This window comes from Onychostoma macrolepis, chromosome 22, assembly GCF_012432095.1.
Source record: "Onychostoma macrolepis isolate SWU-2019 chromosome 22, ASM1243209v1, whole genome shotgun sequence".
Lineage (NCBI taxonomy): Eukaryota > Metazoa > Chordata > Actinopteri > Cypriniformes > Cyprinidae > Onychostoma > Onychostoma macrolepis.
Window position 1 is genome coordinate 263806 of NC_081176.1, and position 19067 is coordinate 282872.

General features: G+C 35.3%; 1 protein-coding gene across 1 annotated transcript in view; it reads right to left on the bottom strand.

Moving 5' to 3' along the window:
* The window catches only part of LOC131531225 (NACHT, LRR and PYD domains-containing protein 12-like), a 34129-nt gene extending 18911 nt beyond the window's left edge, over window positions 1-15218 (bottom strand). Inside the window, 13 exon segments of the mRNA XM_058761864.1 lie at window positions 2466-2639; window positions 4134-4295; window positions 6729-6902; window positions 7082-7252; window positions 7402-7575; window positions 9088-9258; window positions 10109-11939; window positions 12047-12242; window positions 12412-12496; window positions 12932-13036; window positions 13377-13481; window positions 14567-14668; window positions 14930-15218. Of these exon segments, the coding sequence (XP_058617847.1) occupies window positions 2466-2639; window positions 4134-4295; window positions 6729-6902; window positions 7082-7252; window positions 7402-7575; window positions 9088-9258; window positions 10109-11939; window positions 12047-12242; window positions 12412-12496; window positions 12932-13036; window positions 13377-13481; window positions 14567-14610 (3392 nt within the window). The 5' untranslated portion in view covers window positions 14611-14668; window positions 14930-15218.
* Window positions 15219-19067: the final 3849 nt, after the last annotated feature.

Below are 19067 nucleotides of genomic sequence, written 5' to 3' on the forward strand. Positions count from 1 at the left end.
AAACTGTAACTTAATGAGTGTATGACAACCAGAAAATTAACGTTTTTGTCTTCATTTGGATTGGGGTTGAATGATTAGGGATATTTTGCTCCGTTTTGTTTGGATTCAGGAAACGTAATAAAATAAGTTACATTGCCCATCCTCTCACGATACCTGGAATCAGTGTTACAAGTACCACAAGCACATTGTTTTTCCATTTTTGAAGCATAAATCCCATAAAACCGATGCGAGCTTCGGATCTTCCAGTGTTTCTCTATGGCGCTGAAACCTAAAGATGTCCGAGTTCCGCTCCCCGTGCAACTGATACTCGACTGCCATTGGCTCATCTGCGTTTGAGGGGAGGGGCTTACCGATAGGTCAATTACCACCGATCCTCTCCTGACACACATCACATGTTTGTGGCCTGTTATAGATCTGCTGTAGTAGATCTACAGTGTTGTGAATCTGAGCTTGATGGAAATGAATGTACAGCAGTGTTCGAATTGAGGGGGGGCTGGGGCATCCCGGGCCTCCCATAAGCAATTTAGACACCTTATTGCCTATTTTTGCTCTATTTCGCCAACAAAACTGGTTCCAAACAGAGCCACAGCACTGTTTCGCATCTCTGAGGAACATGACAGTGTTTCGTTCCTGAATCAATCAACCGTTTAAATTATTTGGTTCAATCGCTATGACTCACTAATTAACAGTGACTTACTGACACCTACTGGAGGTTTTAATTTCACATTTAAAAAAAAAAGTACATTTTCATTAAAAAAAATAATAATTTCAAATATCAGTATTTAACGTTTTTTGATATTAAAATATCAAAACATTATTTATGCAGTTGTAAACTGCAGGTTAAATGCATTCATGTCCTACAGTGCATGTTTAAATAAATACATCTAAACGCCTCTTCAGATGCAGCTTCTGTGAATTTTGTTGATAATGATTTTATTTGTTTGGTAACAGCCCCAAATGTCTTATTATTCTAATTGACTTTATTGATTAAATATAAGAATTTGATGCAGAATAATGCACACTTCTAGAAAATAAGCTTTTAAATTAGGTTCTCTCAACGATAACGGACAAGAAAAAAAATGAATCTCATTTATATAAGGTTTTAATTATTTTTTCTTTTTTTTTGGAGGGTGGGGGGTCTGGTTAGGGGGACCCCCCAAGAGCTTTGACACAATTCGAACACTGATTTACAGTGCATTCAGTAACGTTTAAGCAATCAGGATAAGTCGTCACTCTGAATATTTTTCATGAGAAATGTCCACAATAACAGTAATAAATGTTAAATATTGAGGCACCAAACTACTGAATACCAGCACATCTAGTGACCCAAAATGTCTGATTAACCTGTAACTTTTAACACAACTAAACAGTGTTGAGATTTATCATCAAAACAACCGCAGCTGCAGCATCTGATCATTTGAGTTTGATCATTTTGAACATTTTTGATGCAACAAATTATGTACCTTGCTGAATTAGTGAATTAGTGGGATGCACGATATTATCGGATCAATATCGGAATGGCTTTAAATGTAAATGTCAGCATCGGACCGATATGAAAACTTAGGCCGATATGTCTTGCTGATAAGAGGAATACATTAACTCGCATGTGCTCAGGGTGTGCTAGCGATTAGATCACGTCAGCATTGTGGCTCATTCTTGAAGAAAGTTTTGCCTGAATGGTGACTGGATTCACTGTTTTGAATCGCTATGCATCTACAGAATGAGGCCTTTGGTGTAATAACAGTAATAGCACGTGCAGTGGCAGCAGCGGCAGCCTCCCCTGGGTCCTAATGCACGCTCGGTGAGGAGTATTAATTCTGTAGGGGGCGCTGTCAGCCTACTTCTAATAAAATGAAAGGAAAATACACAAATAATATTTAGACTGTGTTTATGATTAAATAAAGCAGTAATTGATGCCATAATCATGATTTTGTTTTGATTTAAAAGGTCAGAAGCTATAGCGTACATGGAAAAAAAACAAAAACAAACAAACATAACACTTAAATTAAATATTATATTTACTGATTTATTCATTAATGTGTAATGTTATATTTTTTTAAATTATGAGCTCTAAAAATTCAGAATTTTTACAACTCTTTTGATTAGATCATTTACAAATGTTAAATCATAAAATAAAATGTTAAGGTTAACAGCATCATTCTGATAAAAAAATGCAGTGATTAATATATAGTTTATTTATAGCTATTTTCAAATCTTCAATGTACTGTCATTATAAAATAGAATTAAATAAACAAAAATAAAAGTTAACAAATAAGTTCTTGTTAAAAACTAACCAAAATTAAAAATAATTATATATCGGCATCAGCTATTGGCCAAAACGAGTTAAATTATCTGCATATTGGATTTTGGCAAAAATCCAATATCGTGCACCCCTAAATATAATATAATATAATATATTTATACATAAGGTATCATTTATTTTGCATTATTTCATCATGTCTCACCTCAGTGTCTTCAGTTGACAGTTTGGATCCTGCAGTAAATCACTGAGCTGCTTCACTCCTGATTGTCCAGGATCATTCCCTGTGAGATCCAGCTCTATCAGGTGTGAAGGGTTTGATCTCAGAGCTGAAGACAGAGCTTTATAACCTTCTTCAGTGATACTGCAGTCTGAAAGTCTATTAAAAAAGATGTTATTCTTCCTTATAACACAGATTGTCATACAAGTACATGTTCCATAAAATAAAAATCTTAGGCCTGAACAGACCCTTTTCACGGTATAGCAGGGTAAAGTTCTATATTGGTGAACATAAACTACAACAAATGCAATTTCTGCATTATTTTCCACAATTATAACCTACAGTTGCAATCAAATTTACTCAACCCCTCAGAGACTGCATTACTTTAAAAATACAAGCTTGTGATAATGTCAATATATAATGTCATATTTCTGAGTATTTTAATAACAGAGGTATGTCATAATTATTCAACATTGCTGTTTTTAAGTCACTTATTTGCATGGTGGGGAATAAAATGGTCTCAAAATAAAATTAAGCTTTTAGAAACTCACTTTAGAAATTAGCTTGAGTTGTTACACATACATATGCAGTTAGCCCATGCATGTGCTGAAGTTAGCAAAAATGGCAAAGTCAACAGAGCTCTCACAAAACCTATAGAGAAGCTATAGAATAAATAATTTTATTACTTTAGAAAGTCTAAGGCTATATGAAGATTTCCAAGACATTAAAAGCTCTCAGCCTTATTCCTTAGCTTTAAGTGTGTTGTACCAGAAAACCTTTGAGGGTGTTGAAGAAAAAGCATAATATCATAAAATGTTTAATCAGAGCAACTGACAAAAGCCTGCAATGTACAGCCAAAGACTTGCAAGATGAACCAATGAAAGGAGGAAAACCATTTCAATGCAGTGTGTAAGAACAACACTAGACAAGAATGGCCTTCATGTTGAGGCATCTTGCTGAATACCACTCTTGACCAAGAAAAGAAAAGTGTGACTTGAACTTGCTAAAATTCATTTGGGTAGATCTGTGGAGTTCTGGAAGAATGTTTTATGGAGTGATGTGACCAAACTGGGACTTTGGTGGATCAGTCTGTATGTAATCTACTTCTGCTTGTTTCAGGGATCAGTCATAGAATGTTATTCTATGAGTGTCCTGTTCAGTCTCCAGATTTAATTCTCATTGAAAATATCTGGTTGAATTTAAAAATCAAAGCAGTGAAAACCAAAGATTATCTGTCTTTTTGGGGGTTGAATAATTTTGAACATGAATGTTTGAATTTTATCATTAATCTTACATTCAATGTTACATTCTCAGAATTACTCAAAAATGTATTCAAAAACTCTCTCTAATACTTTACTGATGCCTTTGTTGAATTGTTTTCATAAAATTGTGTTCTATACAGCAAAATGTCTTGCAGGTCTATTTTGATTGCAACTGTATTATAACCTTCTTCAGTGATACTGCAGTTTGAAAGTCTACAGAAAGACATATTAACATTTCCCATCACCTCAAAAAAGCAATCTGTTTGTTAATATTTTATAAATGTATCTACACCAACTTGACATTACTGACCCATTCCTTGAGACACAGCACCAGTTTACAGACCAGCTGGAGCTTTACATTGATTCATGTTTAGATTAACCAGATTCAGACCTGAGTATCTGTAGTGTCTGTGAATTTCTCAGCAGCCTGGAGATTTCTGTCACTCCAGAGTCTCTTATTTGATTCCTGCTCAGATCCAGCTCTCTGAGGTTTGAATTAAACGCTGATGCCAGAGCAGCACAACCTTCATCTGTAATACTGATGCAGTTTAACCTGTAGAAGACAGAACAAAACTAATTAAGATATACATACAATTACCCTAATAGCAGCTTTAGCTACTACTTTTATCCACCAATATGAGATCTGCATGACAATCACACTGTGAAATATATATATATATACACTTTTTTTTTTAAATATTTGATAATAATAATAATAATATTTTGTATTTTACAGTACAATACTTAAGCCTAAACCATACTTACAACACTACATAGAACAAGCAGCTTGGAGAAGGATTTCAGTTTTGAAGGATGGAATGATAAATTTACTATTGTGATATTTATGTCTTAATTTCTTTACTTTCTAATGTTAAGCCCTCAGGCTTTTATTTTGGTGGAAAACTGAACAGTGACTTTTAAATTTCTGTGTTTAGTTCACAACAGGTTTATAAACACTTCGTTGTACAAATCGGGTGAAATCTGTTAACATCATCTGCCAAAAAATATTGGAAATTACATTAATGTAAAATTAAGTGAACCTTTCAAATTCATGTTATAAGCTCAAAATAACTCGCTCACCAGCCAATTATTACATATATTTTTTTAACATGTAACAGCCATTCAGAGCTTCTACTAGCCAAAACAAAAATATCAGAAATAAATCAAGATTACTGTTATGTCCCAGTGAGTGCTGGGCCTGTGTTTTTCTTGTTTTGGTTTGGTTTACAGGTGTTCTGGTGATTTGTGGGTGTGTCTTTCCACCTGAGGCTCATTATGCAGAGCTATAAAGACTGCAGCGCTGATGAGGACGGGGGGAAACGATGTGACCACGCTAGCTGGGCTTGTCGCTTGATCTTTTGTTTTATTGTTTATTCTGTTCACATCCAGTTCAGACATAACTTTACAGTCCACTGCCATGCATTCTTCAGTACTGACTTACATTGACACTGACTACTGATTGTTTGAATACTTTAATTATGTTTTTGTTAAATAAACTCTTTTTTTCTTTGCTATTTGCTGGTCCGTGTTGGCTCTCGTTCATGTTGCAATTTAGAGCCGGTTGTAACAATTACCAAAACCACATCTTAGATTAAAATATACTTCATATTAAATCTGATCCTGAATTATTGAATGCTTTCAGTTTTACGTCAGTCAAATTTTGTTTGTAGGTACAAACAAACAAAATAAAAATAAAACAATTCTCCATAACTTATGTACCAGCATTTATTTTCTTTTTATTTCCAAATATAGCTCAGTCCAAAATAAATGTTTAGTGGTAAACATGTTAAAGATTAATAGAGAGGCTGTTTCCTCACAAATATCTGCGAACTGAACTCCACTGTTATCCTTTAAAAAAAAAAGCCAAATTGAGTCCTTGTCTCCGGCAGCTCCAGTAACAAGCGCTGCGACTCAGACTCAGATCTCACAGGCGTTACACACTGGATGTGACATCTGTGCTCTATTCTGATGTTCAAGCTTCAAAACAGTGAATCTAATCACTAGTGTGCAGGCAAAAGTTCACTTAAAGAATGAACAAAGTGAATTTTAAAGACATGGCGCTTCTTTTCCAGTGTGCTGGATACTAAATGTCGGAGGGCACTGGTTGAAGGACAGGATTTATTGATACTAAGGGTGAATCCCATTTCTCTGTCTTACCCTTCCCCTTAGTTTTGCGCGTTCACGTGAGATCCCAATCCCAATTCTCGTTTTGATCGAGGGGTAGGGCTAAGGGGAAGGGGTAGATACCCCTTAAAACCCAGCATTTTCGCGAGCTTACTTGAAACCAAGGGGTACCCAGAACACACTGTGCAACCGGCAACAATGAAGTATTTTCGGCTTAAATAATTTATTTAAAAATTACAACAGTCTTGTTGTGTGCTCTAGACAGTCCTGTACATATATATTTGCAACCATGTTCTTAATTGAAACGTTTTTAAAAAAAATCGCTAGTTTGCGACGCTAACGTTACATTGCTGATTTGCACAACAGTCCCGCAGACTAGCCTTGAATGGACTCCATGCATGTCTACAGTTTTAACAAGTTTGTAAAACGATCCAAAGTTTGTGATCAACACTTGTCGGCTCTGGTGATGTAGCAGCCAGCTAGCGACGGTGTATGATGACGTAACCGTAACCAAGTGGTGTCTCATTTCATAGTGGTATGTTTTCACCTTGAGGGACAAGGGCTAGGGGTAAGACGTAGGGGAAGGGGTAAGACAGAGAAATGGGATTCACCCTAACTCATGATCTGCTCTCATGTAAATGCATTTCACTCGTAAGCATGTGGCACTGCAGACTGTATATTTAATTAAATAGCAGCCTTTTGTGATTTGATAACTCCACTAACCCATATCACAATTTATTGTTTCATTTATTGATTAATTGTGCAGTCCTGATGAGAAGTGTAAAATATTTTCAAATTTATGAAGCTGTGGTGGGTCACTAGAGTCTGGGTAATTAATGGGACACACTTTTAAAATACTTACTTCAGCTTTTCCAGTCTACACTGTACATTTTCAAACAGAGTCAAGATGATCTTCATTCCTGGGTTTCCTAGTTTATTCTCACTCAGATCCAGCTCTGTCAGATTTGAAGGGTTTGAGTTTAGAGCTGCAGCCAGAACATGACAACCTCCTTCTGTGATACAGCAGTTATTCAGACTGCATAAAGAGAAAACACTTCAGTTTTAGTCTGAATATTTACCAGTTTTAGCTGACAGTTGACAAATACTGGTGATGAGTCACATATGATTTCAGTCAGCAATCTCTTATACAAGACACATAAAAAACACCCAGCAGCAAGAATTTAAAAGTGTCCTTGTAACAATGAAAAAACATACATCAGTGTGTTGAGTTGACAGTGTTTATCCTGCAGTAGAGCAGCGATCTGATTCACTCGTGTGTCTCCTAGTTCATGTTCACTCAGATTCAGCTCTCTCAGGAGTAACGGGTTTTTACCCACAATTCCAGTCACATACTGACAGGCTTCATCTGCAGCAGGACCTAAAAACCTGAAGAAGAGAAGATGAAGTAAACTTCATTTCATAAATAAACTTGAAAAACAACATCTGACTCTAAAACATTCACAGTGTTTCAATGAAATATTCTTTATAAATAAATTGCCTGCATATTTATTTTGCATTATTTCATCACGTCTCACCTCAGTGTCTTCAGTTGACAGTTTGGATCCTGTAGTAAATCACTGAGCTGCTTCACTCCTGATTGTCCAGGATCATTTCCTGTGAGATCCAGCTCTATCAGGTGTGAAGGGTTTGATCTCAGAGCTGAAGCCAGAGCTTTATAACCTTCTTCAGTAATACTGCAGTCTGAAAGTCTAAAATAGAAATGAAAATGTAACATTCAACTGATTAATGAGTTATTTTAGAAATTACTTTTACAATATTAATCCATTAAGTGAATTATTTTTGTTTCTTGTCAGTTTACTGTGTAATTTAGTGTACAACTGAATCCAAAAGGCCTAGAGACCTTTAATATTTTACACATCAGCTCACCTGAGATCCTTCAGTTTACAGTTACTGAAAGGGGTTATGAACTGAGAAATTACATTTCCCTTGATCTTTTGACATGTAACAGGTCGATGTACTATAAAAACATCCTGTAAGTTTCAGAACTTAAAACTTTAACCCGGGTTTTCATCGACGTCAACTTTCTTATCACAGAGTAACTTCCAAACGGTGATCCATGCTTTTATAACAACTAGTTTAGACTATTGTAATTCACTTTATTACTGCGTTTCACAGTCTTCCCTCTCTCGTCTACAGCTGCTAGATTACTTTCTTGCACCCACAAGTATGAGCCAGTATCTCCTATTTTATCTACACTGCACTGGTTACTTATCAAATATAGAATTGATTTTAAAATTCTGTTATTTGTTTATAAAGCCCTCAATAATTTGGCCCCTCAGTACCTGACTGACCTGCTCCATCCGTACACCTCTTCTAGAACACTGAGATCCAGTGATCTCCGTCTACTCATCGTGCCTAGATCTAGACTTAAAAAACAAGGTGATCGAGCTTTTGCAACTGCAGGTCCGACACTCTGGAACAGTCTACCTCTTCATATTAGATTAGCCCCCTCTATTTCTGCTTTTAAGTCTGCTCTAAATACATATCTATTCTCTCTAGCTTTCAATACCCCTTGATCATTGGTTTAATTGTTGTTTTGTTACTGCTGTATTTTAAATTTGATAGTCTTGTTTTATTCATTTTATTTCTGAATTTTTATTTTATTCTGTACAACAATTCTGCTTCACAAATAAATATTGTATTGTATTGCATTAATATGCAAAACTGTTAGCCAATCATAGCAGTGGGCGTTCACTTCAGTGTCTTGAATGTGCACCCGCCTATAAAAACAGACTGTTCTGCAGAGAGGGTCAAAACCTGGACAAAAAAAAAAAAAATTGCCCATTATATCTAAATTATGATGTTTTTTGATGTAAAAATTTAACATTATAGGTGCAACACAGAGAACATTATAAAATAAATTTAAAATGGAGTACATGACCCCTTTAAGGTTTAAATCATCTAAAACTCAACAGGTGTGAAAGTCTTTCATCTAAAAGATCTATAACATACAAACAACCTCAAAATGGTTGAAAAACAAGAAAATTAAATTTTTGAAATTGCCTAACGTTAGTCCACTCTTAAACCACATTGAAATGCTGTAAAAAGGACCTGGAATGTAGAGTTCATGCTGGAATTAAAGCCAACAAATCACTGAGCTGAAGCAGTTCTGTCCTCGATTCTGTGGCAAATTATCTAGGTCCATGTTGACAGATGGATCTGAATTCTAACCAAACACTAGGGATTGTCACAAAACTTACCTCATTATCTCTAATTTGCAATTTATATTATTCAGTCCAGTGCAGAGCAGCTTCACTCCTGAATCCTGCAGGTTATTATTGCTCATGTTCAGCTCTTTCAGTCTGGTATCTGATCCAAGAACTGTAGCCAGAGCTAAACAGCTTTTGTCTGTTAAGCCACAATCATTTAGCCTACAATAGAAATAAGATTACAGAATAATTAGATTGAATGCATTTGCTAAATACAAATAATATATAAATATTTTTTCATCTATAGCTTTAATTACAATGAATTATGTGCTACTTCCATGGTTTCAAGGAAAAGCATTACTGAGTAGTATGCATTCTCGTCCGTGAAATGCGCCGCTTCCGGTATTTTGCCGGTTAGTCGACGTCAGCAAAATGAAGTCGAGGATTTTTAAAAATTGAATGGTCGAATAAAATCAAAGAATCGCGACAGCCCTATTACTAAGTGAATTCTGATTAAACACCTTTACCATTGTGATCATGTGCTCAACATTGTCTACAATGCACAATGCTGTAAAACATTGCTTTTTACAGAGTGCTTACAAAAAATATGGAAAGGAATGATTGAAAGCAGCTGCCTATCAGCAGGTACCACATTGACCCAGTATTTGGTACTACTGGTACTGCAGAAAGGCTGAAATTATACATTAAAATAAATCACAATCACGAGGCTGATTATTTGTTGACATTTACTGCAAACATTTGATGGACTAACCATCATCATTCAAAATACTTCAAGGTTAATAGGTCAAACCTCAGCATCCCTGAACAAATCATTTTCTCTAATAACATTAATTGTTTCAAGAACAAAACTCTTCATTCTCAGCTAAAGAACAACACAACATTTTTTTTGTTTGTTTTTTTTTTTTTATTATTTATTTATTTATTTATTTTATATTTTTAAAATAATGAAACACGATTTTCACTAATTAATTTTCCAGGTTTTCCAGGATGCATGGGAACCCTAGACAAATGTTTTTTTCAGGATGAAAGCAAAAAAAAAAAAAGAACTTACAGAGCCCTTTTGGAGGTTTTGATGACTGCTGATAATCTAATGAGACACTCGTCTGATTTCTTGAATTTCTGAAGCTCAAACTCCTCCAGCTCCTCCTCTGATGTCAACAACACAAAAACCAAAGCAGACCACTGGGCAGGTGAAAGATCAGCAGATGAGAGACTTCCTTCTCTAAGGTGGGTCTGAATCTCTTTCACCAGAGTTTGGTCGTTCAGTTCATTCAGACAGTAGAACAGATTGATGGATCTCTCTGGAGACAGATTAGCTTCAAATTTCTGCTTGATGTACTGAACTATTTCCTTTTTGCTCTGGTCATTTCCATTTTGCTGTGTCAACAGACCCTGTAAGAGTCGCTGATTGGACTGGAGTGACAAACCAAGGAGGAATCGAAGAAAAAGATCCAGGTGTCCATTATCACTCTCTAGTGCCTTGTCCACTGCAGTTTTGAGCAAATCAATCATGGTTTCACTTTTGTTTTCCTGTTCTGTGGACTCACGAACAAATATACTTCTCTGCTTTATGTCTAGAAACAAATGTGCATAAAGGGCTGCAATAAACTCTTGAATGCTCAAGTGAACGAAGCAGTACATGGTACCAACAACGATCCCTGTTTCCTCCTTAAAGATCTGGGTACACATGCCTGAGTACACTGATGCCTTATAGACATCAATACCACAGGCTTCCAGATCTGTGTCATAGAAGATCACATTGTTTCTTTCCAGCTGATCAAATGCCAGTTTCCCCAGTGAATAAATGGCATCTTTATCCCAGGAAACATCTGGTGTATATTCTCCATCATACTTTCGTCTGCTCTGCTGGATCTGAAATCTGAGAAAGTGTGTGTACATTTGTGTCAGAGTCTTAGGAGTGTCTTCAGTATTTGACTCCTGCAGTGTTTTGGAGGCATCATCAGCCTGATTATTTTTCACAACATTATTTCTTTTTGCCTCTAAAATGTTCTGGAGAACAGTGGCTGAAATCCAGCAGAAGACTGGGATGTGGCACATGATAAAGAGACTCTTTGATTGTTTAACATGATCAATGATTTCTTTGGCCAGATTCTCATCCATTAATCTCTTTCTGAAGTACTCCTCCTTTTGTGCATCATTGAATCCTCGTATCTCTGTCAGCCGGTCGATACAGTCAGGAGGAATCTTACTGGCAGCTGCTGGTCTGGTGGTGATCCAGATGAGAGCAGAAGGAAGCAGATTTCCCTTGATGAGGTTTGTTAGGAGAACATCCAGAGAGGCTGGTGATGATACATCAGACCACGTCTCATTATCCTTAAAGTTTACAGGAAGTCTACATTCATCCAATCCATCAAGAATGAACAGGACTTTGAATTGATTTCTTCTTGTAAGGTTCAGTCCTTTTGTCTCTGGGAAAAACTGAGTTATAAGGTCCATCAAACTTAGTTTGTCTTTCTCCTTTAAGTTCATCTCTCTGAATGGAAGAGGAAATATGAAGCTGATATCTTGATTTTCTTTTCCTTCGGCCCAATCCACAACAAACTTCTGCACAGAGACTGATTTTCCGATGCCAGCAACTCCTTTTGTCAGTACAGTTCTGATCTGCTTGTCTTGTTCAGGTGCTTCAAACAAATTTTTGCACTCAACCTGTATCTCCTGTGATTCATGACGTCTGGAAGCAACTTCAATCTGTCTTACCTCATGTTCAGTATTGACCTGTTCACTACAACCCTGAGTGATATAGAGATCTGTGTAGATGTTGTTCAGAAGTGTAGAGTCACCTTGCTTTGCAATTCCTTCAAACACACATTGATACTTCTTCTTTAGGCTACATTTTAGCTGATGAATGAAGACCAGCTCATCTAAATTCAGGGCCAAATAAAATAAAGTTTTTTTTTAGCATTTTAGATGTACTATTTTCTCCAATACACTTAAGTGACAGTCTGACAGATGATCACGAGTCTCTTACCTTCTAGAGTATCAGCAGCTTCATCTTGCTTCATCTCTCTCAGGAAGTAGAGCGTGAGATCAAGAGCTGCTTCTTTGTTACTGCATCTGTTTTCATTAAAATCCTTCACAAAGCATTGTATGTCTTCTTTTTGTAATATTTTCTTAAACTTTTCCAGCTCATTCTTCAGAAATGTGATTATTTTGCTTTCAAGATCCTAAAATCAAATAAAATTTTTTTTTTCATTTTACATTATGTTCCTAACAGAAAACAAATGATCAAAATAAAACAAAAATCACATTTTTATAGAATATTCTTGCAAGCGTCGTTCAGTAAACTATTTGTTTGTTATAAATGTAAACATTATTGAACATGTGTTTTCCTACCTGAAAGATCCACAGCAGATTGTCTTTGAAATTCTTGTAGTTCCTGTGAGTCTGGACGTCTGAATCTAATGTCTCATATTGAACCCTATTACTGAATAAAATGAAGTACTGCATTTTCAGGAAACTATTAGATAAATAGCGTGCAAATATTTTGTTTAAATTCACACGGTTACAAGTATAGGATCTATTTAATTATAAATTTGGTAAATAGTAGGTCTCTCATTGTAATATTTTCTGTCCTATAATCAAACCACACAGTGGCTGGTGAATTAATAATATATACAGCATTGACAATGAATATTTTCATACAATGTGCAGCAGTTATGTTAGTGCACCAAAATTAATGGGGATTACAAAATATATAGTTCACATCAAATCATTTTAATTTTCTTTGCTGATGCTCTTAACATCTTAATGAAAACTCTGATAAATATTTAAACAATATAGATTCATGATAAATATTCAATGAAAAATGTTCTAGCATTTCATGTACAACCAACATTAAGAAAACACTAAATACCTTTTGGTAGATGATGGTTTTTTCTCACTTAAGTTCGGTGGCACATCTTTTGAACAGTCACTCTTCACAGACACAGAGCTGGACACATGCGAGCCTGATCTTACACTAATGACACAAAGAACAGAGAGAAACAAAGAAACAATATTACACAATGTACTTCTGTCTAATTATAGATGTTGTAAATGGTAATTAATATACAGATATAGCCTTGCATTTGTTCTTCTATGCTTATAAATGTTTGGTTGAATGATCTACTCTATTTTTTCACGGTGAATTTATGCCTCGTAATGACTGTCTGTATAATTGTATTATTGGAAAGAAGCTCGACTGAGTTCAATAAAAGTCACCATACATTGTGTTCAGCGATTAATTTTTTTATTCAGTCAACATCTATCACAAAAACCACTGTGACGAAATTAGCAAAAAAAATGCTATAATGTCATACCTTTTGGTAGCTGATGCTTTTTTCTCACTGAACTTCGGTGGCACATCTTTTGAACAGTCACTCTTCACAGACACAGAGCTGGACACATGTGAGCCTGATCTTACACTAATGACACAAGAAAGAAGTGAAACTTTACTACAGGAGGTTCATCAGTGCTTTATATTGTCACACATTCTCTCTTGTCCTTCACAGAAACGTTTGCAGAGTTTTAAAGTTAGTAGTCATTCTTGTTTACAGACTTACATTTGTTTAACAATTTCTGTAAAGTATTTCTGATCTAATTAAAGAGAACATTTTATTTTTTGACTAAAACAGAAGGAATGTGAGAGCTACACAGTTCTGTTAGCATACTTCAATTAAAGGGACCATATGATGCTATTTTAAAAGTTAATCACTTTGTTTATTGGGTGTAACAATAACAGTAACACTGTCGTTGTAATAATTACCGTATCCGTCTGACCCCGAGTTCAAGTCTGAGCTGAACGGTTCACAGAGGTGAGCTTTTATTTTGCAACTCTCTTAACTTTCAGATACAAACTCATGAATTTATAATTTGTATTCTTCACTGTAACAACTTTATGTCCTGAAGTGCCAACATTAAATACAGTTATTTAGGTGTGGTTTATTGTATTTTATTTAAGATTTATTTAGGTGTTTATAGCTGATGTCTCCACAACATGACGACAACACTACAACTCACTGAAGCCTCGTCTTCTCTTTGTGTTTAACTTTAGACAGCATTACGCTAATATTTCACATTGTGATGCAGACATTTGTGAAAGTAATATCTGGATTCAGTCGAGGCATTTTAGGCATTTCTGGATCAGTGTTCTCTGTGAGACAGAATAAATCACTTTACAGGAGACTATGACCTTTGTAACTTTGAAGATCTTAAACAGATACATTACACACTAAAGGAAAATGAAAACATTAAAAAGCATCCTATGACCCTTTTAAATTAAGTGTGCAGTCATTGACTAATGATTTTGATTTTCAGTTCTCAGATGTTTATCATCTGTTGGCTACTTTTCATGTTTTTTTTTTTTTTTTTTTTTTTAATTACGAAGTTATGAAGCTCTGCAAAGCATTTGTAAATATATAAAAAAAAGTTTGTTAATGCTTTGTTTTTTGCAGCAAACATCTGAAACTCGAGCAGTGTTTAAAATGATTCTCTGAAAGCAGACTCTTACCTCTGTTTCTGTGAGAGACTCATCTTTCCTCTCTTCTCTGACATACTGCAGATAAACTATCATTGATCAGCACTGTGACAACAATCTGCTGTTCAGTATGACCTGGAGATGATGTTAATGAGATGAATCAATATGTCGAGTTAGCAGCAACAGCAACTAAAAACACTATATAAAACAAAGTGAGTTACAAACCAATGCACTGCCATGTAGAATAACCAAATGATCTTAATGAGAAATGACTGGTTTAAAAATACTTTCGATTTCGCCTCACAACAACAAAACAACAGCATAAAACAGAAGCGAAAATACGGAGAAACCTTCAGAAACAGATTTGTTTTCAATAGCCCTGTTTTGAAAACTTACTTGCAGTCTTGTCCACTAAGAAGAGGATTTAAAAGTATATGAAACGTTCATGTTTCTGTGCTTTAAGCCTGTAGCTTGTCAGCAATTAATTATCATATCTCTCAGGCGGATTGGATTAAATATACCAAAACAATGTCCGCGAGAGTTAATCTTAGTAGCGTCTGTGCTAAAGTTGTATCTATAAAAATGTTTTCTAGGACATGGCATGAATCAAATCCACTTAGCAACACTTTCTCTTGCTATCTGCGTATTTTCGTCTTCTTCGTGGGTTTTTCTGGAGGGTTTGGAGCGAGCTGAACAGTTACTGCCACCTGCTGCACTGGAGCGAGGATATTACACCTAATACATTTAAACACTGCATTATTATTATCCCTGTTCCTGGACTCTTATCTATCATGTTTATTTCAAATGTCACACATGCAGAGATTTGCATTTATTACTTACTTTCAGTTCTTCCTATTCATATTAGAGTGTAGTATTAATACTTGTTCCACAGTTTCTGCTTCTTTATGTATATAGGTTCCATGTCCAGCTGGTTTTTGATTCCATCATTACTTTGTCCAGCTGAGGGTTGCCACCCATTGCGTATAACAGAGAATCATCCCACATTAAAGACAATAAAGTAGTGTTCCGTATTAAAGAAACAAAAACAAAAAAAACAAGGAAAAGAATAAACAATAGAAATGCACAAATTCAGAAATAAATTTGTTAGAAGCAAAGGTTTATTATTAAAGACAATAGTGTTCCATATTTAAAAAAAAAAAAACAAGAAAATAATAAGCAATAGGATTGCACAAATTCAGAAATAAAACTGTAAGCAGAAAATAACATGTTTATCAGACTATAATGAAGTGCTGTTGAGAGATTTATGATGAAGTTTGTCTCAGCTGAAAGCCATGAAATGAGTTTTAATGGCAGTTTACAGCTAATCTGAAGACATCAGCACAATTAATGAGATGAAATATGAAATGAAATCCTTTCATAAATCCCCCAAATAACAGTAATCATGGAAGTATTCAAACTTACTTGCAGTCTTGTCCACTAAGAAGAGGATTTAAAAGTATATGAAACGTTCATGTTTCTGTGCTTTAGGCCTGTAGCTTGTCAGCAATTAATTATCATATCTCTCAGACGGATTGGATTAAACATACTAAAAAATGTCCGCGAGAGTTAAAATTAGTAGCGTCTGTGCTAAAGTTATATCTGTAAAAATGTTTTCTAGGACATGGCATGAATCAAATCCACTTAGCAACACTTTCTCTTGCTATCTGCGTATTTTCGTTTTCTTCGTGGGTTTTTCTGGAGGGTTTGTAGCTGAACAGTTACTGCCACCTGCTGCACTGGAGCGAGGATATTACACCTAATACATTTAAACACTGCATTATTATTATCCCTGTTCCTGGACTCTTATCTATCATGTTTATTTCAAATGTCACACATGCAGAGATTTGCATTTATTACTTACTTTCAGTTCTTCCTATTCATATTAGAGTGTAGTATTAATACTTGTTCCACAGTTTCTGCTTCTTTATGTATATAGGTTCCATGTCCAGCTGGTTTTGATTCCATCATTACTTTGTCGAGCTGAGGGTTGCCACCCATTGCGTATAACAGAGAATCATCCCACATTAAAGACAATAAAGTAGTGTTCCATATTTAAAAAAAAAAAAAAAAAAAAACAAGAAAATAATAAGCAATAGGATTGCACAAATTCAGAAATAAAACTGTAAGCAGAAAATAACATGTTTATCAGACTATAATGAAGTGCTGTTGAGAGATTTATGATGAAGTTTGTCTCAGCTGAAAGCCATGAAATGAGTTTTAATGGCAGTTTACAGCTAATCTGAAGACATCAGCACAATTAATGAGATGAAATATGAAATGAAATCCTTTCATAAATCCCCCAAATAACAGTAATCGTGGAAGTATTCAAACTGACTTGCAGTAGTTCATTTATTGACCATTTGACACTTTCATTTTGATTCATTAATAAAACTAAATGGCCATCGTTAGGATTTAATTTAAATCCAAATGAAATCTCAAATTACATGCTACACACTCTGCATGCCTACTGTGCGCTCGGTGCTCAACTGTCTAGTGTGTGAATATTATAATGTGATTTTGTCAACATCTGAGTCTGAGTCCTCCGTTGTGAGGAAAGCTGTGACAGTCGACTGCATGAAGTGTTTGTCTGTTTAAGAAGATCATTATCCAGAGAAGATCTTGACTTCACTGATTGTTCACTTCACCCTCACCAGAGAAAACATCTCGACTCAGAGCCTATGAACAACAACTAGACTCGAAGATCAACAAGCAGAAAACAACAAGCAGAAAACAGAGATGATAACACTGAATAGCACAGCTTCACCGTACAGATTAAACTCTGCACAGCTAAATAAAACAGGCTGGGTGGTAATTAAAATTTCGAAAAATAAATATTTATGTGAAACGTGTAAGGTTACATGGAAGAAAGCCCAATCTAGGACCTTCCACATGCAGTTTAAGAACGGGTATACTGATATAGCAGCAGAGGACTATTATTTTGTTGAACAGAACTGAGGAACAACTGATGACGTCACAGGTTCAGATTTGGTTGACCAATCAGCGGGGGGCATCTCATGACTGCCCACAAGAGGAAAATTATTTTTGTAGTTGTTTATCCTTTTTCTATCCATGAACCAAAAATGAAAACTGAGCCAAAATTTTGTTTTTTTCCCCCCTGTTTTTTTGAACAAACGAAAAAACAAAGGCGCCGTTTTCTCGTTTCTGCTTATTCAATTTTAAATTGATAAACAAACTATTAAAACATACACAGACCGCAGATGATCAAACTGTGCCAAATTCTGATTAAATTGGCAAAACTTTTGTAAAACAGATAGAGAGTCTGGAAAAAAGAATAACAATAAAAGTTTAATCCTCGAAGCAAATATGAAAAGTAAAAGTGGAAACAAATGAGACCAATCATTGACTAACAATATAGCAAAGCATCTCATGAAGATAAAAGTGAAGAAGTGGCCAGCTGCAAAGTTAGATGACAGTACATCTGTGTTTTCTAAATACACCATAAGTGCAGGAAAACTGTTTTAAAAACAAGGAAGAACAAATGAAAAATGTATTTCACTTTCTCTTAAAAGTGTTACAGCCTCTTCTTCAGCTTCCTCAACAAGAAAGATGTGTACATGTAAAAAAAACTACTGTCCTTCATAAAAAGAGTAGACAAACTACAAGTGATACATATGCATTATAAGAAAACTAAAACAAATTAAAAATAAATTAAAAACATATCATAGGAATGCACACGTTACAATATCATAAAGTAAAATGACATACTAGAAGAAAGTTTTTTAGATGTTGTTTGGGAAGGAAATACATCTTGGAGTTGATCTGAATCTCACAGATGAATCTACTGGTCTTGAAGATGAACTTTAATCACTGTGAAAACTACAGAACATGTTTCTTTTTCCTGTCGCATATTAGGGCTGATTAGGACAGATTTATACAGAAGAGATTTAATTTTCCTACCCATTATTGTGTCACATTTGGTGAGGATCCAGCATGAGACCTGAAAGATGATCTATTTACTATGAATCCTTTTTGTATGCGCAAGTAGATTAGATGAATGAGTGAAACTCTTCCCGCATGCAGTGCAGTGATACGGTTTCTCTCCAGTGTGGATCCTCTCATGTGTTTTCAGGGTTTCTGTTCGACTGAATCTCTTGTCGCAGTGTGAACACTTGTAAGGTTTTTCTCCAGTGTGGATCCTCTGGTGCTGTTTTAACTGATTGACAGTAATAAAAGTCTTCTCACACTCAAAGCACATATAATCTCTCACACCAGTGTGTATCTTCTGATGAAGTTTTAAATTCTGCAGCTGTGAAAAACTCTTTCCACAAAGAACATGAATGTGGTTTCTCCTTTGAATGAACTTTCAGGTGATCCTTCAGGTTTGAAGCCCATGAAAATATTTTTCCGCATTGATCACATGGGTGCAGCACATGGAACCACAGAAGCTAACTGTTTCAAACACAACTGATGTTATATAGTGATTTTGGAGCAAACCATGATATTAGTCTGATCAGTTGTCATGTTTGACGCTATGTTAAGTACACAGTAAAAAACGCAGTGTCAGTTTAACACT